The sequence below is a fragment of the Myiozetetes cayanensis genome, unplaced genomic scaffold (genome assembly GCF_022539395.1).
Source record: "Myiozetetes cayanensis isolate MyiCay16 unplaced genomic scaffold, myiCay2020 scf10, whole genome shotgun sequence".
Lineage (NCBI taxonomy): Eukaryota > Metazoa > Chordata > Aves > Passeriformes > Tyrannidae > Myiozetetes > Myiozetetes cayanensis.
This window is the reverse complement of record NW_026086605.1, coordinates 33,690,505-33,711,750: the sequence shown is the minus strand read 5'-3', so window position 1 is coordinate 33,711,750 and position 21,246 is coordinate 33,690,505. Positions and strand designations below refer to the sequence as shown.

At 49.5% G+C, this 21,246-nt stretch overlaps 1 protein-coding gene across 7 annotated transcripts in view; it reads right to left on the bottom strand.

The window, feature by feature from the left end:
* Window positions 1–2,679: 2,679 nt before the first annotated feature.
* The window catches only part of RNLS (renalase, FAD dependent amine oxidase), a 69,101-nt gene continuing 50,534 nt past the window's right edge, over window positions 2,680–21,246 (bottom strand). The window contains exons 6-8 of one of the 7 annotated variants that reach the window (XM_050340798.1): window positions 15,406–15,581; window positions 10,630–10,766; window positions 8,484–8,630 (exon numbers count right to left, since the gene is read on the bottom strand). In XM_050340798.1, coding sequence (XP_050196755.1) covers window positions 10,674–10,766; window positions 15,406–15,581 — 269 coding nt within the window. In that variant the 3' untranslated portion in view covers window positions 8,484–8,630; window positions 10,630–10,673. The other 6 variants (XM_050340797.1, XM_050340795.1, XM_050340799.1 and 3 more) reach the window with 6 other exon arrangements.

Here is a 21,246-nt window from a genome sequence, read left to right as displayed (position 1 = left end):
AACTGGCAACTACACTAAAAGTATTGATACCAGCAGAGCAATGATTCTGCCTTGAAAAAAAAGCTGCTCCTTGCTCCCCTTGCAGGCAGAGGTGGGTTGGATTAGCATGGATCTGTCCAGTGGTGGAGACTTGAGCCAAAGTGAATTTGAGATGGGCATCTTCCCTCCTTACCATTCTGGGATTCTGTGGATCTATTAGGTTAATTCTTGACCTAATCAAGTAAATATTTTTAGTTGCGATCTTAAAACAGAAATACCCAAGTTCTGGATTCTTGAGAGACTTACACGTGGGCTCTACTTCAAAAACTTGCCTAAGCTGCACTTGTAGATAAGTCTGCAAGATGACAGCCTAAATCACTGCACAGGAGTGGCAAATCTGTGTGCAACACAGGGACAGTGCCCTCTGCAAAGCCAGATTTCAGCTTGTACAACCAATCTTCTGGGAGAAGGGAGCTGACAGTCCCTACAAGCCCTTGACCTCTGCTAACTGGTCCCAAAAGGAGGTGGGATGAACAAGAAGCAAGGATTGGAGATTAAATAATCAATACTGGCTTTTAAAGAATCACTGTTAAGGCTGATTTGTTGCCCCACTGCATGTGCAGTTTCCACCAGACACCCCCAAATTCCCTCCACAACCTGGGAGCCCAAAGTGTGAGAGGGATCCCACTCCCTCCTCCAGTTTGAAACCAAAGGAATCAGGGATCAGACAGGCTGGGAAATGAGGTCTGGATGACTCCAGGGTAGGCAGTCCAGGTACTCACCCCTGCAGGCAACAGCACTGAGGGAGATTTCACTCTGTGCCTCAGGGCTTTGGAAAGGAAACTTGGAAAGCCTTAAACAAAGCAAAGAAAATCAGCAGTTTCGTCTTTTCTGCCTAATTTGGGCCAAGTGTGTCCGAATTTTTATATAAGTGGAGCTTGGTGTCCTGTTTGGCTCCGTATGGACTTCCCCATCTTGCTCGTGGGGAAAGACAAACACAGACGTATTTTTCTGCAGATTGGTTTGTATTTAGAGACCGTCCACGTGCAAACTCAGAGGGATGAACTGACATCCACCTCTTTCTCTCTCAGTGGGACTGCTCTCCCTCAGGATGCCTCTCCACGCTCAGCAGTCCCAGGTGCTGTTGGTGGGCATTTAATGACTCCTGAGCTGAGACTGGGCAGAATTCATCTCACCCCAATGGTTCTGATGGAGAGATGTTTTATTCTGGAAGCTGCAATCAAATGCAGCCAGGCTGGAGAAAGAGCAGCAGTTGGTGCCTCTGGTGGTTTTGTGCTGTGAGGCAGAGGTTTCTCAGGAATAAATCTCAGGAGACCCACTCATTTGTCCTGCTCTCTTTGCCATCACACCAACCTGCCTTGTCACGCTCCCGAGACTGTTCCTTTGTGCTCAACCAGTAACTAAAATCTGCTCTTCCTTTCCCACATGCTGCAGTAAAAGAGCTGATAAAGTGAAATACCTCTAGACCTGAGCAAAGATGATGAGCCTGGGCTCTGCTAGGTAGGTCTTCCATGGAAAATCTTCCTCAGCATTTTCACTGCTAGGACAGTGGGAGAGAGAGATTATCTTTTCAGGGCTGGGTAGAACTTTCCAGGGGTCTCTCTTTACCCCTAAGGCTGTACAAGGAGGCTTGGAATTCAGGAGAGCTGGATGTTGGCCATGTCTTCCTCAGCCAGGCTCTTCTCTCCAAACCCATCAAGGATTTGCTGGCATTTCCCAAAGCCCTTAGCAGGGACGTGGGGGATCCACAAGTGCAGCCACGTTCCCCAAACCCCACCTGCCACCTGTTTTGGCTGAGACTGGCGTGTCCCAGGCTTTTAACCTTTTTGGATAACATTAACCTTTTTTCCTTGGGCCTAATCCCTTTCTGTGTTGGGAACATTTCTGCTCCCACTTCCTCTCAGCCTTTGAACAGAGTGATTTGTCCAGAAAAGCTGTGGCTGCCCCACGCCTGGAAGTGTCCAAGGCCAGGTTGGATGGGGCAATCTGGGTGTCCTGCCCGTGTCAGGGGGTGGAACGAGATGATCTCCAAGGTCCTTTCCGACCCATACCAGTCTGTGATTCTATAATTTCATGATTCATGCAGAGCAGAGAAGTAAAACCCTGGATCCCACTGCTTTATAAGCAGACAGGATAACGTTAATAACTCACAAACAGTCCCATGAAACCTCAACCACCCAAGAACCTGCAGTGCAGTAGAATGTCTTTGAAGGCTGTGCAAAATCCCTGCTTTTAGTGCAACTGCTGCTAAGAACCATGTGCATGCCTCAGTTTGGTGTTCTTAAATCTGAACTGGGGAGGGCTAATCAAGCAGAGGCCTGATATAATCGAAGGGTTACGGTAGCCGCATGTGCCGCGCTGACCTTTCGGTAGCTGCGAACCGGCCCGCACTCCCATCCCTCCCCCACAGCCTGGGACAGCTGTAAACATCCCCATAATAAAGAGACAATTGTGATATCCTATTTATTTTCCATTAAAAACCAGCCTGGCACAGGCTTAGGTTGCCCGAGGGGCCGGGCAAGCGAAGCCCGCCTGTGTCCTCCTGCCACGACCCGGGCGCTGGACCCGCGGGAGCCCCGCGGGCCGTGGCAGGCAGACAAACCCTCTGGTGCTCTCCCTGTGCCCCTGGAGCAGAGTCTGGCGCCAGCATCTCTAGGAGATGGAAACAACAGCCCTCTTCCCTCTCTTCCTCTCACCAGCTCTTCCCATCCCTGCTTTTCCCCCGGGTGCGGGAGCTGAGGGTGGGGAGGGGGGCAGGAAGTCGCTGACGCGTGTGGTTGGATTTTAGCTTGAACACCGTCCAGAAAGGAGCACCAAATATTAGTAAACAGATCAGGAAACATTTCCGTGTTTGGCAATAACTCTGCTTTTCCATGGCAGCGATCTCCAGTGGTTTTTCCACTGGAGAAAAAGACCCCGCTTGGTTGATTTGCTTAAGCTGCAGTAGCCTCAGTTCCTGGGCCACCTTCAGATCCTGACCTTCAAACTCAGGTCTTTGGGCGCTGCAGCTCCTGACTTTGTGCATGGAGTTGAGTCCCTGCCTTCGTGCATGGAGTTGGACATGCCCAGGGGATTTACAGAACTCTGGTGCCATGTCCAGCATCTCTGTCGTGATCCAGGTTGAAAAGGAAAGGATCAAGATGGTTGGCCTATTTTGCTTCTGAAAAGAAGATTATGAAGCTGTTTCCTTGCTGGAATTATTCTGTTCCAGTGGGCTCCTCAGGGCAACGGCCAAAGGCCTGTCAAGTCCTGGTGGTTCAAGTTGCAGTCAGTCACATTAGGAAGAGGACACAGGAGTGAATCAAGCACTGAATGAAATCTTAGTTTTGCCACTTCTTGACATCCTCAGGTCAAGCCTGGGATGAAACCAAGCTGCTCATCCTGCAATATGTGGAGGGGAAAGAATGGCCCCTGATTTTGAAGGTCTGAACGGATGGTTCCCTCTGGCACCGTGTTGCAAACTCTGTTCTCTTGGCTGGGGGTCCCACTCAACCTGCTCAAATTTAGGTCCTTGGATAAGAAGCACGTGGTCACAGACTGGTTTTGGAAAGAAGACCTCATTTTGTGCCCAGCACCTCCCACTGCAGGTGTTGATGGGTTTTGGTGCGGGTGGAGGTGCCACCAGCATCAGGAAGAGCAACTGGGAGGACGAGGGTCAAAAATGAGCTTTGTGAGGGGAAGATGATTTCCCATTTCCAAGACAACCCTGGTCCACCAGCAGCCCTATAAGAAACAAGGAGGAAAAAGAAACAGAATGTGTCTGGTTTCACGTTGAACTTCATGAGGTGGTGCGAGAAACCATATGACACCTCATGTGACCGAGTCATGGGGACCGCAGGAATCATCCCAAAAACCCACATCTCCTTGGTGATGCTAAAGGGGACACTGTGACACCCAGAATATGCCACTCCCCTGGCTTTGCCACCTGTGGTTTTGATGAAATCAATGCTGCCTGCAGTAATTAATAAGTGGCATGTCTATTTGGGAATCAGTGTCTCCAGTGAGATGCCACCACACAAGTCATCTCCTGCTCTTGCTGTTTCCTTCCTGTACCTTTGCCCTCCTTTTTCTGGTTTGCAAATATAAGGGGCCTTGTGCACAGAGAAACGATTTGGAAATGCAGCTGTCTCCCAAACCCCACAACTTTCCTCCTGCCTTCTGCTCAGGAGACTGGCTCCCACCCTGAACATGGGACTGCCCCTGGAGCCGTGCTGCCCACCTTATATTTGGCTGGTGCATCCCATGCCATGTTGTGCCTTTCCCTGGTGTCTGTGTCTCTTCCTGGTTTTTGGGGGTTTTTTTTAACCCCCAATGAAGGGAAGAAACGCAGCATCTGAAACCTCAGCTGTGCCCAAAAGGTGACACTGCTCCCATGGTTTTATTCCAAAAGCCCGTGGAACCATCTGCCCAAGTGAGTGCTGCTGAGGAGGGGTTAGACCAAGTGCTATAATAAAAGAAATTAAAGGGGAAAGCCCCCTCTCCTCCATCACCTCTGGGCTGTGATGCCATCCCATGTATGGCTGTGGGTTGTGTGATATTCCAGAGGTTCCAGTGCCTTCCCTACCAGCACCCAGAGGGGCAGGACCTCTGCAACAGCTGCATCCTTACAGGGAAGGTTGGGGAGATTGTTTTCGTTTGTGCTGCAAAAGGTTCCGTCCTGTGATCCTGGGTCTAAGGACAATTCCCACGCAGCAGGATTAGACCCCAAATTTCCCTTCCGTGGCTCTTGGCAACACGATGAGATGCCCACAGGATTTCCCAGACCTTCTGTTGGTGTTTGCAAGACATTAGTGTAGGGAGGTGAAAACTGAACCACGGAATCACAGACTGGTTTGTGTTGGAAGAGACCTCAAAGCTCATCTCGTTCAACTCCCTTCCATGGGCAGGGACACCTTCCAGGAGACCAGGTTGCTCCAAGCCCCATCCAACCTGGTCTGGGACACTTCCAGGGATCCAGGAGTAGCCACAGCTTCTCTGGGCAACTCATGCCAGGGCCTCCCCACCCTCACTGTCCTCCCCGCTGCCCCATCCTGGGCTTCCTTCAACCCCAGCAGAGCAGAGTGATAAGAAATTGTGCAGGTCTGGGGTCCCAAGTGAAGCCTGCAGGACCAGCTTTGCCATAAAATCAGTCATGTGAGGAGTGGCTGGGGGGGCTCAGCCTGGAAAAAGGAGGCTCAGGGGGGACCTTCTGGCTCTGCAACTCCCTGACAGGAGGGGGGAGCTGGGGGGGATTGGGTTCTGCTCCCAGGGAACAAGGGACATGAGGAGAGGGAACAGCCTCCAGCTGTGCCAGGAGAGGGTCAGGTTGGACATCAGGAGGAATTTGTCCCTGGAAAGGGTGGTCAGGCCTTGGCAGGGGCTGCCCAGGGAGGTTTGGAGTGCCCAGCCCTGGAGGTGCCCAAGGCAGGCCTGGCTGTGGCACTCAGTGCTCTGGGCTGGGGGACAAGGTGGGCATCGGGCACAGGGGGGACTCCACGGTCTGGGAGATCTTTTCCAACCTAAATGATTCTGGGATTCTATAAATCACCTACAGCCAGCCCAAAAGCATCCCAAGGAAATTCCTTGTGCAGCCTCCCAGCACAGCTGGGAAGTTAATGCCCTGATTTAAGGGGCTTTGCTGGTAATGGGCTGCAGATTAGTCGTGCACTCACCTTCTGCAGGGCTCAGCTGCAGCTCTCACTCCCCAGTGAAAGCCCTAAGCGTGCCAGCGTGCTTTGACAAGGTTCCCAAATCACTTCTACCCTTCTCCTCTGCACGTCAGGCCTACATGCAGCGAACAGAACTGTGCTGAGGAGCCTGAATCTGTTGCTTGCAATGGCCAACTGGGAATAAGAGTTACTTCTTTATAGCAGATGTGTAGCTCAAAGTTCACCACAAGTGCACTCACATCGAGAGCACAGCGTGTATTGTTCTGCGAGAAGGCGAAGCTCAGCCCTTCAAAAGACTCTGGAACAACTAATTTCATTATTCAAAGAATAAAGTGAGGGAGAGAGAGCCAAAATTAACCCTCTGGCTGCTCCCTGGCAGCAGGGATTTCTGTAGCACCCTTGAGTTCAACGCTTGTGCTCACAGATGCAGGCAGAAAATCAGCTTTACAGTGCCCTGTCTCTGTTTTTCTCACTAGTTTAGGAGCTGAATATCTTATTCCTTTCAAAAATGACTGACTGGACAGAGGCCAGGCTGAGAACCCCCACACCAAGTCCTCTGTGTGTACATTGCATCAGCAAATATGGCTCGGGAATTTCATCTCCAGTTATGACCTCCAGGGAAAATCAAAAGCAACAAATCACGTATTTTATTTTTTTATTTCTTTAAATTATCCATATAGAAACAAATTTTTTTTCTTACTGACCAACTTAAAAAATAACACTTGCAGACAAGAACAAAAGAAGTCCCACAAGAAAATGTCACCTATTTTTTAGGTAGATTTGAGGGAAGAAAACTACATTCCTAGGGTTGCCAGCAAAACCACTTTAACTGGTGTGGATCTTTGCCTATGCTATTTATTTGCTCAGAGGAAGAGGTGAATGCAACCCCTCTCTGCAACCTTGATTTTAGCCTGGTGTGGTTCCCATTAATTCAGCATGACCAGGATCTGCCCAAAAGCTGACCCTTGACCTTGGAATTTTGAATCATTGCAATAGCAAACCTTCTGTGTCTCTGCTTTCGCTGCAGCCACACACCAGGGGATGGAAATAGGGAGGTTCAGCTCCTGGTGTTTCCCTGGGGAAACCCCCACAGGCTTTGTAGGACAAGACCCACCTGGTTTCACCTTGCTCACAGTGCAATGCCAGCAGCAAGGGCAAACCATTTTCCCCTCCTCCACATCCCCTGCATCGCTTGGCCATGTGGTGTGCGAATTATTCCTGAAACTCCCTCTGCCTGACCAAATTCCCCTCCACAGAGCTGAGCTGCTTGCTCAGCATCAATCCTCCCCTCCCCATCGCTGTTTCGCTTCCCAGTTCCGGCACACGGTGCTGGGGGTGCAAATATGAGGAGTTCTTTTGCCTTCAGAAACAGCCAGAAACCATCTCCAGCCACATTTGGGGCTGAAAACCCAGTTTTCTCGGCAACCCAGAGCTGTTTTGTCCTGCTGAAAAATTCCTTTGGCAAGTCCTTTGGCAAGGGCCATGGGGCTGGCTGGAACACTGGACTGTGACATGTTGTGGGGTTAATTTGTGCTTGCTGTGTGCTTGTGGTTTGCATACCCAAGCTGGCCTCCAAAACTGCCTCTTAACTAAAAGGGAAGTGGGATTTGCACTGCACAGGTGTGCTGAGGGAGGCAGCAAATCCAAAATGACCGGGATGCAGGGGGCTGATAATCCAGGTTTTTGGAGCAGAATTGCTCCAGCTCTCCCTACAAAAAGATCAATACCCATGCACAGCCAATGGCTATTGCTACAACACATCTGTGAGCAGCTCGAGGATGAAAACCCCAGAGTGTTTCTGAGACTGCCTTTCTCCCGTGATGGGGGATGGCCACGTGTGTGCTCCCTGCACACCAAAGGGCTGTGCCTCCCTAAGCTTCGGGGTGCCCAGCTGGGGTTTTCTGTGCTCTGAAAAGGTGGCAAAGGAGAGCGGGAGAGCCCCTCCTCTCCTGCCAGCTCATCCCCTTTCCCTCTGCTCTGGGCAAGGAAAGCAGCTTCCAGGACGGAGGCTGACCTATATTCCACGCTGAGCAGTGCCTGACTGCCCACTAGTTTGGTTTTTTTTTTTTTCCCCTACTTTTTCCCCCTAGTCAGGGCTGAAAAAATTGGCAGAGGACGGTCAAATCCGCGCAGGGTGCGAGCATCACTTCCATGCCCCGAAACAATCCGGGGGAAACCAAGCAGGTCCCCGCAGCAGGGCGTGCTCTGCTTTAAAGACCTTGACGTGTGTGACCATCCTGGGGGAAGAGATCTGAGGGCACGATAGCGCTGAGAAAGGAAGGATGTTTCGGCACCGGCACAGGTGAGGGAGGAGGTGCCACCCGGCTCGGCAGGAACCCTGCGCTGCACAGATAATCTCACGCCGAGCTGCGGTTCACCGCAGCGCCCTCGTGACCGGCTGAGCGGTCGGGCAGGGGAACGGGCTCCTTTTCCCACAGCACGGCCCGAACAGGCGTGGCAGGGCTTGGCTGGGGCACAGCCGGGGCTTTCTGCTCACCCGCGTGGCCCTGGTTTGCATTAAACACCCCCGGCATCAAGGCCCCCTGCCCCAGATGTTCAGAGCAGCTGGGGAGAAGGGTGACAGCCACACGCGGCGCCGTGCACGAGGACCTGTTTGGGGTTTGTTTGGGTTTTTTTGGATGATGCCCAAAGCACCCGGTTATAGTGATGCACCCGGTTATAGCGATGCTCAGCTGTTACGGGATGAAAATTGGGGAATGACAAGAATCTTTTGCTCACCGCAAAATCTCCCCCCACCCCCGGATTCAGCAATAACTCTCCGGGGGTCAGTTCTTGCCTGTTTCCATCCATTCACCCCCAGAGTCTGAGAAGTTTCGCTTGGCTCTGGAATGAGAGCCGGCCCCCATCTCGCTCCTCCTCGGCAAAGGGTTGTGTCACTGCCCCCGTGGAGCCGCGTCCTTCACAGCACCTGGAAGCGCCGCCGGCCGCGGTGTCACCACCGGCTGATCTTGGAGGTGCCACCTGAATGTGGGAATTAAGCAGAAATCCTAAGGAGGCTAATGGCGAGCCGGGCAGAGCGGAGCGGCAGCAGAAGGCTCCGGGATTTCAGGGCTTCAGCTCTGCCCCGCAAAGCGGCTTACGGACCGCACATCTGAGCCAGAGACTGGATTAGAGGCAAAACCGGCTCTGGCTCCAGGGAAATCTCTGCACAGAGGGCTCAAGGTGCTCGCTGGGCAGCTCAGAGAGCGCCCTCGTCCCCCCACCCGGCAGCGCTTGGGCTCTTGGTGTCAGCACCACCTCCTGCTGGCACGGCACCGGCCTTTTGGAGCTGGATTTGGCAGCGTGGAGCAGTCGAGACCACACTGTGCTTGCCCAGGCACCCAGGGCTGGGGCTGCAAGTCAGGCTGGATGACCCAGGCACAGTTTGGGTGATGCAGGGTCAGGTTCCTCTTCTTTGCTAACTAAATCAAAGAGGAACTCTTTGTGTCAGGGTGATGCCACTGCTGGCGCTGCACCAGCACAACACTGTCCCTCCACCAAGGAGAAGTGTGGATGGAGATGCCCCAACTTGCCCAGACATGACCCAAAAGCAAGCTGTGGTGTTGTTGGTCCTGCTGGGAGCAGAGAGCTCCATCCACCCCTTCCTCCTGGGTCACACGTGCCAAATTACGATGATGCTGGCCCATCCCAAGGGCAGCAAGATCCCTAGGAAATCCTGGCCTCTGGGAGAGCAGAGTGGCTTTCACTGCAGGGGTGTCTCACAGCTCAGTGCTATGAAACCCACCGTGTGTTTTCAGCTGGGCAGCACCTCCTTTTAAAAATGAAAACAAAACAACAAAAAAAACCCAAACCAAACCAAAACCAAACCCTCCAAACCAAAATTAATCTCTTCATTTATTTTCAGATGCCTGTACAAAAATATAGCCCAGATCTTTGGAGGCGTGCGATTTGGGAACTGATGTGGGCCGAGGAGCTGGGTGCCTGTCTCCTCTCCCAAGCTTTTTTTGGAAATGGGCTCAATTCCTGCAAAACAAATGCACCAAGAGCGTTGCAGGCGATTTTGCAGGATCTGTGAGAGTTACCCCAAACAACAGCCATAATATGATGGGCTCTCAGCAGGGCCCTGTGGCTTCCTTTGACACTTGTGTTCTATTTTATCTGCTTTTTTTACTCCATCTTAGGGATCTGCAGGCAGGGGCAGATGCCTGGAGTGGGTAGAGGAATGGCAGGGTTGGATCCTTGTCCACAGGGCCCCTAAATCCATGCCAGGGAGATGCCTCTCAGGAGACGGCGTGCCATGACCTGAAGCCCATCTCTGCCAGGGCCTCCTCCAAAACCCATCATGTTACAGGACATGACAGGTCCATCTCAGCACCCGGGACATGGTGGCAGTGGCACGGACACACTGTGGGATGGGACAGGAACTGAAAAGGAAGGATTGCTGTCACAGACTTAAAGGTACAATTAAAGGCCCTGAGATCAGGAAAATGCATCTCTTCTGTGGCAACAGAGGAGACTTGTCTGGTTGATTTCCTGGGATTTTCCCAGGATGGCTGTGATTTCCAATTAACTGGCAGATCCATCCATCACAGCCACTATCTCCTTGTTCCCATATTCCCTGATCACACTGTAAGAGCAGTGACTGCACAAGATGCCACGGGCCAGCCCTGCCAAGTGATGCTGACTGGAGGGAAGTGACCACAACTGGGAGCTAAAAGGCTTTGAGCATCTATGACCTTGGCTTTCCTCGTGCTGAGGAAGACAATAACATCATGGTCTGGGAGCTAAAACACTCTGATTCAACTTCAGGCATTAGCTGTGGCTCGTGGCATACACGAGATCAGACACAGCCATCACCCTTGTCTGGGAACAGGGAGATAGTGGTTGTAGAGGATGGATCTGCCAGTTAATTGGAAATCATGTCCATCCAGGGAAAATCCCAGGAAATCAACCAGACAAGTCTCTTCTGTTGCCACCCTTTTGGACACAGTGGCCTCTTTGAAATATCACCCCTCGTTACCCGCCGTGCGTGGGAAAGTTGATGCCGTGTCTCCCCTGCTCCAGCTACAAACGAGACGTGGCCACCACAGGGATCCTCATGTGCCCGACGCTTGGAGAACATGCAGAGGGGCACATCCATGAACTCTTCCATTCCACCTTTCAAAAAAAAAAACAAAAACAAAACAAAACAAAAACCAAACAAACAAACAAAAAACCACAAAAAAAAGTAGTTTCTGTCTAAATCAACCTGGAGGGAAGCTACTAGGACAGAAGCGTTTTGATAGACTGTCATGATGTTTTCAGGAAGAATTTATTCACTGGAAGGATTGTCAAGGCTTAGAAAGGGGCTGCCCAGGGAGGTTTGGAGTCCCCACCCCTGGAGGTGTCCAAGGAAGGACTGGACGTGGCACTCAGCACTCTGGGCTGGGGGACAAGGTGGGGAATCCACAGTCTTGGAGGTCTTCTAAAAGATTCTGGGATTCTGTGCTATGAGGAAGGACGGGAGCAGTTTGAGACTCGCCACGATTCGTGGTCAAAAACCTCAGAATCAAGAATCTCATGATTTAAAAAAAGAAAAAAAAATCCAAAAGTAATTTTGGTCAAATGCAGGGGTATAAAGAAAAAAAAAGAAGTGGCTGAATTGGACTCGTTTAATGGTTAAAATTCTGCCTGGTAGATCTGGTTATTTTTAGTGCTGTGGTAGAGAGGCACTAAATAGAGGCACTAAACTTGTGACATGTGATTGAAGAGGAAGGGCGAGTTAAAATCAGATTTAGAATAAATAAATGGTTTCTTGGTTAATCAAAACTGACTTCACAGAAACACAGTTTAGTAGCTTAGAAATACTTGAAACCCTGACAGGTAGTATTTTCAACACAGTTATACTTGCCGTTCATCTTTTTTTTTTTTTAGCATTTCAAATCAAATTCCTTGTTCATTCACTCACATGCCCATTTATACCCTTCCCTGGACCTGCCCTGCTATTTCTGCACCTGTTCTGCCAAAATAAAGTATCAAGCTGTCTAAAACTCACCTCATTTTTGGACTGGCTGTTTATTTGAGTTTTTATGGTGGTGATGAGGCAACTCTGAGCCTGGATTTTTGTGCTGTTTCAAGTCAGGCTCCTCTCCTTGACATAATTTTTTTACTGTAAAAGTATCAGGAGACCTGGAAAGGCTGCTGGAGCTCCATGCCTCTGACTAGAGCCAGAAAAAGCTTCACTTCAATCAAAGGAACCACTCACCGCACAGATTCTGGAAAATCCAATTTAATTCTATCCCAATAATTATTACAGCGCACCGATCCATCTCTCTTTATTTACTTTTGCGAGACAAAGGCCAGTGATGTTGACACTAAACTCGAATTCCATCCATCACTGGAAAATTCATCATAAATCTAGATGAAATTCAGCAGCTCGACTTGGAAATTGCTACAAATGAGACTTCACAGCCTCTGCAAGGCTCACTGCAGACTCTATGCAGCCATCGAAGTTGGAGCGGGTAAATCCATCGCCCCCACAAATCAGAAGAGGCTGAGTATGAAGAATCATTTGCCCTGGACAATTGGGCACGGCCTTTGTAACCTGGAAAAGAAAAGCACGCAGGGAGTTGGAAGAGGGAGTATCTCATCTACCTGAATTCCCACTGGAAAGGTCTGTTTTCCTTAGGAAAGCCTTGGTAAGAATCCCAGAGTGGTTTGGGTGGGGAGGGACCTTAAAAGATCATCTCTACTGGCTGTGACACACAAACCTACCTGTCCATGTGGTGCTGGATCAGTGCATCCCAGAGCACCACTGGGGAATCTCAGCATGAAGACGAGGTGGCAGAAGGTGAATTATTGTGAGGGCAAGGCAGGCACGGGCAGAAAGGATAAAACAGGGAAGAAGATCATAGAATCACAGAATCATGGAAAAGCTGGGGTTGGAAGGGGCCTTGAAGATCACCCAGTTCCACCCAGGGATGCCACAAGATGCAGGAGGGAGGTGGGAAGAAGTAGTGCGAGAAAAGGAATGGCAAGACAAGATCTGTAAGGATGAACTGCTGAAAAAGAGAGAAAACCATCTAGAAAGGTGAAGACAGAGAGAGGGAGAGAAAACAAAAGGGCAGAAGCAGCACATCAGTAAACCAGCAACAGAGATCAAACCACGGGGTCCTAAAGCATGGGACAGAGAGGACAATTTTGTTCTCCTCATTTCCTGATTTTCTGCCTCTGGTCCAAAGACATGTGTTGGATTCCTGTGCAGTAAAACATTGCTGTACCCCACTGTGGGACTGTCAGCTTCACTGAACAAGCCCTTACGTCCAAGGAATCTTGCTAAATCCAGGGCATTTTCCCACTGATTCAAATGTCCACTCAACTGGCCACTACTGAGCCATTATCTGCCACTGCCAAGGGTGGATCAGCTGCAAAACAGCCACATTTATGGAACTGGCTGCATTTTGTGTCACTGCAGCTCTTTAAAGGAGGCAATTATCTGAAAGAGCCAGTTGCAACCCCTTATCCATTACTCAACAGAAGAGCCTATCCAGGTATGGAAAATCCAGCCAGTGATCCTCCCTCTCAGACTAATTTTAAGTCAGTATTTAATTTATTCCTAATTTTTTCTCCTACAGATCGAGCTGAGTATAAAGAATGAAGAACAGAAAAAGGTTTTTTTGAGTGTCCTTCCTTGTTGGCCGCTCGGTGCTTGTTTGATGCTGGCTGTACCAAACAACTCCTGGTTTGTGATCCTGACCACAGGATCAGAATTTCCACACCTCAGCCTGCACCTTTTCACCTGCACGGCAAGATTTTGTGAGCAATGTTATGAAAGACCCTCCCTCTAGAAGGGGGAAGGGAATGATCCTGCTCCTCCTTCACGTTCTTCTGGTGGCATCCAACATAAATTCCAGATTACCCTTGCTGGGATTCGGTCAGAGGTTGGACTTGATGATTTTGGAGGTGTTTTCCAACCATAATGGTTCTCTGATTCCATAGAAAGGGACTCTCTCAAAGACACGTGGTGGATTGGTTGGGAAGCTGGTGGCTCTGAATGCTAATGGGGCCTCCCCATAATTAAAGCAGGGGATCCAGAACTGCAGCTGTGCTGCTAAGCAGTGTCAGTAGAATTTTGGGAGTCCTAATCCCTCATCTGCCACGGATAATTGTAATGTCTGCATTTTAATCCCAGGATTGTGTTTGGCCATGTGAAGGATGTTACAGCCGGATTTAATTAACAAGTAGGATAAATCCCATCTAAAAGAGTCAGGGGAAAGATGCACCCATCTTATCAGCTCCCTCTGCCTCTGTGGCAACAGCTTATTATAACTGAAATTAAAGATAGCTTTAAGAGAAAGAGGGAGCTCTGCCCCAGATATTTAATTTAGGCAGTGATTATTTCATAGGGTGGCATTAGAGATCTCTTTATGGAGATAACACGTCTGACCTACACTGACTTCTTTGCAACCTAAGACATATTGACATTCATCTCCCGAATTACAGGCTGGTGATAATCCCTCCTGTGGCACAGCCAAAAAAGCACCAGCAGCTGCTGGAGTTGGGGCTTGGAGCTACCATGTCTGGTGGAAGAAGTGTTCCTGCCCACGGCAGGGAGCTGGAACGAGATGACCTTTAAAGTCCTTTCCAACACAAACCATTCCGTGATTCCGTGATCCTGCAATCAATCCCATGTGTCCATACTTTAGGGTGCATTAACTCTGCTTAGAAATACTTCTTACTCGGTTTTGGGAACCCTTTCCAGAGCTGGCCAGCCAAGTGTCTGCCTGCTGGAGACAGATCCAACTCTTCTCCTCCCTATCACCTGCAGCTCTGGTGCTCACAAGCAGTTTGAAGCAGGAAGGTAACAGGGAAGGCAGAAGAAAAGACCAGAGGTCACAACCAGAAAACAACACCTTTTTGGCAAAAAAAACCCAACCCTGAACCAGTAAGAGGAACATACAAAACATACCATGATTTTGATATGATTTATATAAATATAAATATAAATATACCTGTGCTGAGGTGGCTTTTCCAATCTACCAAAACCTAACTCCCAGAGAAATAAACTCTGTGCTAACGAGACTGGGTTCCCAAATTGGATGCAGATCAAGGGCTCTGAGCAGACTGCACAACAGTCATCTGCAGCAACCTTTCCAGACTTCATAAAAAGGAGAAATTTTTAGGGTACTGCTTTAAAAGTAAATATTTTGCTGCAACTTCCACGTTCAATTTCACCAATGTAATTTAACTCGAGAGGCTTTGGGTAAACATGCAGATACACTCCAATACTTTAGGAAATTGCCAACAATTTCCTTGGATTTTTAAAAGAAGCCTGTAAAATATACACATTTTGCTATTATTACCCTTAGGTAGTTTACTTTAAAATATTTTTCACGTAACATGCTGTTAAACCGAACCGGGCCAAACCAAATAATAACAGTTAGTCCCTCTGAACTCAAGGACTTGTGCTACTCTGTGGTAGGGTGGGAATTTTGCTAATAATATCCCATATTTTTTGGATGTGGAGAGAACGGATTGAGTCATGTTTTTAAATGCCAGTGAAAATCCCACTGAAGTACACGGGATTTACTTCCTTCCTGCACACTGCTCCTGTCCCCTCCTTACAAGGAGAGCTGCAGAACTCACCACTGAGCCAGTGTGTAAAAACATGGCTAGGAATGAGCTGGCTGTTGTTGGCCAGCCTTGGATACTGCTCATGGCTACGTGGAGGAATGCACTATGGATACTGGGCAACCATCCCCCCTTTCCTCTTGCTCCCTGAGGATGAAAACCACAGACTGATCCCATGGCAGAGTACCTGAGAGTATCTCCATCTGTGACACTTGATGCTGCTTGGTTTAGGCAGGGATGGGACAATCCTCTCCAGGTGACTGAGAATTATCTGCTGCACCTCTGCAAGGTCTGAGTCCAGGTACTCACTTCCAAATGTCACAGTCGTGTGGACAACAAGGGAAGGCCCAACTTCGGGAGACTCTGAAATAATAAAGAAGAGAGATGCTTTTGAAGGATTACTCCTTAATACTTGCCTTCCCCACATGCTGACCACTGTGCCTCCAGCCCAGGAGTCAGTAAGAATGAAAATACCTGTGGTACCACCCTGTTCTTCCAGCTGGAAAAAACCCACAAGGAATAACAACACAAGTTGTTCACAAGGAACACAAAGAAGTCAAGGGGGACAATCTCTGCAATACAGAAATACAGAAGACTTGAATCACACAATGGTTTGGGTTGGAAGGGACCTTAAAGATGATCCAGTTCCAATCCCCTGCCATGGGCAGGGACATCTTCAATGAGACCAGGTTGCTCAGAGCTCCATCCAGCCTGGCCTGGGACATATCCAGGTCTTTGCTGTATTTCAGCTGAGACTGAGCTGGTGTTTGAATTAAGCGCTTCCCACTCACTCCATTAACCAGAAATTCCCTCTCTTGGAAGCAGAAAGCCTTCTCTGGTTAAACCCTTGTTTGAATTAGCACATTCCTAGAAAAATATTTTAGTTTCAGCTAACGAGTGTTTTATGAGCAAGGAACCCACAAAGGAAGAGGCAGCTGAACACTTTCTGACCAGTTCTGGCTGTGAGGTACCAAGCTCGAGAGAAGTCTTTATCTCTGCTGTGTCAGTGAAGAGATTCCAGCTCCTCAAGCTGGAGACCCCCTTTGGGAAGACAACAAATTCCAGCTTTCCAAAGGCAACCAAAATGTCTTCCTCTGGTAAGTTTTCTGTCCTGGGGCTGATCACTTCAGCACACACTACTGAGGTGCAGCAGTGCCAAGTCTGGCACCCACAGCAAGCACGAAACCCACGGCTTTAACTTCAGCTGGAAGAACCCCCTCACCGAGTCTCTTTTGGGGGGTGCAGCTCAGCCAACCCTTGCTCTTGAGAACTGGGAAAACCAGGCAAAAAGGTTGGGAAGATGTTTCCTGATTTCACAGGCCATATCTCTGTGGGCATCAGCTTTTCCAGCTGTCTGGAAAATACATCAGAAAGGCTACTCAGTCTTTCCTTCCCCTTTTGGGGGAGAAAACAGGGATTGTGGTGATGTCTCTTCACAGACAATGTGAGGGACAGAAGACCACGTGGGGAAGCCTGTTAGGTACCTTGGGATTTATTACAGGGTACGTGGTATTTTGGCAAATACTTCCACGTCAACTTGGCAAAAAGGCTCATTAAAAGAGCATTTTAATAAAATAAATATTCATTGCTTGCTGTGTCTTGTTACAGCCAGTGATTCCACCAGTGATTCCACCAATGATCGCAGCCAAGGGCCACCTTCTCTCAGATCTCTCATCTCTTCCACAGCATGTACAAAACAAGTTTCTGGAGAACAGGCAGTTCGTTGAGTTTTTAATTCCTCTGAGCTACTGATAGCTTGGAGAGCTTCCAGAGGCCACTGAGTCACAGCCTCCCAGTACTGAAATATGCAGCCTGCGAGGATCAACTTTAGCCTCAAGCCCTTTCCTTTCTTCTGCAAAAAATACTGGCTAAAACAGGAATCCAAAATAGATTTTTCCCTGAAAGCAATGGGGGGATCTCAGTCCTGATGCCCTGTGGGCGAACGACTGTCGGGGGACTAAAACCCGTCATTTTCCTCCCAAGTGCTTTAGATCAGGCTGCAACAGCCTGCTGGGAAACACAGGGCTTCTGGCAGGTCTTCTGGTGAGATCTTCATTTCCTTTATTTGTGGCAAGGATGCAAGCTGGCCATGGCAATGCCAGGATGGCAAACCCTGTCCTGGGGGACATCGGGCCCCACATCGCCGGCCAGGCCAGGGAGGGATTGTCCCGCTCTGCTCTGCCCTGGGGCGGCCTCTCCTCAATATTGGGGCAGTTTGGGGGGGACACAATATCAGAAAGATCTGAAGCCATCAGAGAGTGTCCAAAGGAGGGCAGTGAAGATGGGGAAGGGCCTCGATTTGAAGCCATGTGAGGACGCTGAGGGCACTTGGTGTGTTCAGCAGGAGAAGAGGAGGCTGAGGGGAGACCTCACTGCAGTTCCAACTTCCTTGGGAGGGGCAGAGAGGGCAGGACTGAGCTCTGCTCTGGGGGGACCAGGGACAGCACCCAGGGAATGGCTGGAGCTGTGTCAGGGCAGGGTCAGGTTTGATCTCAGGGAAAGGTTCTTCCCCCAGAGGGTGGTTGGGCACTGAACAGGCTCCCCAGGGCAGTGGGCACAGCCCCAAGGCTGCCAGAGCTCCAGGAGGGTTTGGATGATCCCCTGGGGCACAGGGGGTGACTCTTGGGGATGGTCCTGTGGAGCCCTGAGCGTTGGGGGGGGGGTTCCATCCTTGGGGACTGCCCCAACTCTCCTGGACATCTGCTGTAGCTGTGACATTTGCTCTGCCGGGAGCAGGGACAGCCCAGAGACCCTTGTGCTGCTCCCTCCAGCTGGAACCTGCCTAGAATTGGTGTAAATCCATGAAAACAGAGGAGGAGAACCTCCATCACTGAGCAGCATGAAGTACAAGCTGTCACAGGGAGAGGACACATCAGCTACCTGGAAGGGGTGTCAAGGACAAAGAGCATGGAAGTGATTAGGGCTCACCATACACTGCACTTTGGCCAGTTGCAGCCGTGAATTAAGCAGCAAAGTCTCCCCATGTTGAACTTCCTGTGGAAACTGGAACTTGACCTAGAACCTGGGAATGAGGGGAAAGGTTTTTGGATTGTGAGCAGAAGGCAGCAGCCATCAGCTTCTTAACATTTTGGGACTGTTTTGGGACTGTCTCAACACTCGTCATTAATTCCCAGCTGGAGAAATCACACGGGCTGTGTTAAAAAAGAGAAGGACAGACTGCTGACAGTGAGAATTTATAGAGGATTAAGCCTGTTAGGAGTCTTATCTTCCAGAAAAAGGATGGGGCTAATAAAAGATCCCTGGAAAAGCACACAGAGAACAGAGCTCACTTGCCCAGCACAGTGGCTGCAGCTCCAGGACATCTGGTGTCAGGAAGGTGGCTCTTAGCTTTGAGTAACACCTTTAGTGTGGAATTGTGGTGTCCTGGGTGAAGCTGCTCAGGCTGGAAGCATAGCTGTCACTGTCACAGGTGGGATACAGAGACCCAGGGGTGAATTCCTCCAGGCACTCTGTACTCCAGGACAGTGACAAAATGAACAGCCCGAGTCTTCCCACAGGGACCTCCTTCTGCCCTGAGAAGTTCTCAGATGGTATTAAGAATGTGAAGTCAGCTCCTGTGGCGGCCACGTCCTCCTTACCAACAGTCTCAGGGAAATCACAATAAAATAAAGCATATAAAATGATGATGAAAACAATAAACCAAATCATATGTTCTTGGAGAAAGCTCACGGTGGATCACCTGCCCACCAAAATCTTCTTCCTTGCAAAATGCAAAAGCTACTTTTCTCTGATGAATCTATGCCAAGGTCAGGGCTCAGAGTCCTTAAACTCAAATGGGATTTTAGAGATGAGCTGCAATCCCTGGGATCCACGGAGGCCTGAAGTTTCCTCAGAGAAGAGAACACCATCAGAGCCTGAAAGTCAGAGGATCCGTTTGGCAAATGGTCAGGATGGTGCCTCGTCATGTTCTGGGACAGGCTGAAAAGTAACCGTGGAGAGAGAGAGGAACTGGAGGGTAACATGGATTTCAAGGCACCAGGAAGGGGACAGAGCACTCTTGGGACTGCATCAATGGCAGAAGGAACCCTGCCCTTCGACACTGCAAGGGGAGACTTGGCAAAGACAGGGAGAAGCAGCCACAGCTCCTACTATCCCCAAGAAAGCAGAAACCAACTGGATTTTCCCAAACAATAATATTCTAGGAGAGATAATCGTGTCCAAGGGCCCCTGTGGAGCATGTTTTGCAGTTGCTCAGCTTGAAAGGCTTTGAAGCAAGAAATCCTAGGCCGCAAGGGACACAGCGCCCACCGAGGCGTCAAGGACAGGGCGTTCAGAGAGCCTCATCAACCTTGACCTTAGAAGTGGTTGTGCTGGTCTAGGACTGAAGCACTTTTGTGGAGAAGCATGAGGCAGCACAGGCTGGAATCTGCATGCCCTGGAAGTGGCCTGTGGCTCACAGGCTCTGCAGAGCCCACAGATCCACCGACCCTCGGGAGAACGAGAGCTACTTTCACAGAGGCAGAGAAAGCAAGCAGCCACGACCTGCTGATCAGTTTGCAGGCTCCACAGATGCATCCACAAAACTTCCACAGAGAGGGTGGAAAATTCTTCCTGGTTCAGCTGTGCTGACATTAAAACTTGCTGGACAGCAAATGTGGACAGAGCTTGAAGAATTTCCTGTCTTCGCCAACGGGGTTTGCTTGGACTCACTTCCCAGTTCATTTATTAGCGTGTTCAGTAAATACTCACCAGAACATTGTCTGCCTCAGAGTCACAGGACTTAGGGAGGGAGGGAGGAACCTCTGGAGGTCTCTAGTCCAACCTCCTGCTCAAAACTGGAGCCAGCTTCAAAGGGAGATCATACTCCTACTGCTGGAGCGCTCAGGGATCGATCCAAGGGTTACAACCTGGTCTCCAGAAGAGAACTGTGTATGGATGTGACAGGCACACATCTCCCACAGGAATGTTTTCTGCCTTCTTGGAGTGAATGGTGTCAAGTATTTTTCTCATGTTCCTGCCCAAAACCTGGAGTCATAACAGACACTGATAAAAAACAAGAGGTGGTTGTTTCCTGCCCCTCAGGATTTTTTGCAATCATACCGTGAGTAGTAGCATGAGGGGAAGGGAAAGGCCATTTGCCACACCAAAAAAAAAAAAAATAACCCTGAAAATTAGGCTGCAAAGGAAATGCTGCTGGGTCAGCATGGCGGGCAGCAGAGAAGCTGGACACCTCCAGACAGGCTGGAACTGTATCCCTGCACCCTGGGAGGGATCAGCACGCTGCCAAAAGAGAAGTCAACATGTAGGACTCATAAAACTGAAAAAAAAAAAAAAATAAAGAGCAGTGATTAAGTTTGCTACACCCAGAAAATAAGCAAGAGAAATGGAGGTTCACTTCCAAAATGCCACGCTGCTATTTGGCAGAAGGGCTCGTGAGCTCTCCCAGTTATCCTCAGAAGATCCCGAGGTTTGTAAGGTCCCATATTCTCCCTGGAATAAAATCTACTCTATCTGACACGGCACATTTTGGAGGAAAAATTCTACTTTCAGTACTGAGAAGATAAAGGAATCTATATTTTAAAATAAAAAAGGATACTCAAGGATTACACCGAAACCCTAAAAACCTGTAAGAGGAATCTTCCCTTTAAATGATACAGCCCTGGAGTGAAAGGGAACCACTTCCATTTTTATGTGTCATCTATCTTTAGTCCTCCAGAATGCAAAGAGATGCAAAGACTGCGGTATTACAGAAATAATTTATACTGGAGAATTCCCACTGTCCCCCCGACCAGTTATAAATATTGATGGGGTGTTTAAGGCAGCCAATCACACAAATATTTAATATTCATGCACGGGGAATTCAACATACACTTCTTGTAGGCTCTTCCTTACGTAACGTTCCAGAGCGTTCCCTCTGCGGGTGGGGATGGGATTTCTACAGGCAGCAGCTGAGACCCTCAGCTGATGGAAACAGCCCTCCTTGTCAGAGGGTCACCACGCTCCCGATGACACCGGTACCGGCAGCATCGGAGAAACGGCCCCATCGCCGATTTCACCCGCAGAAATC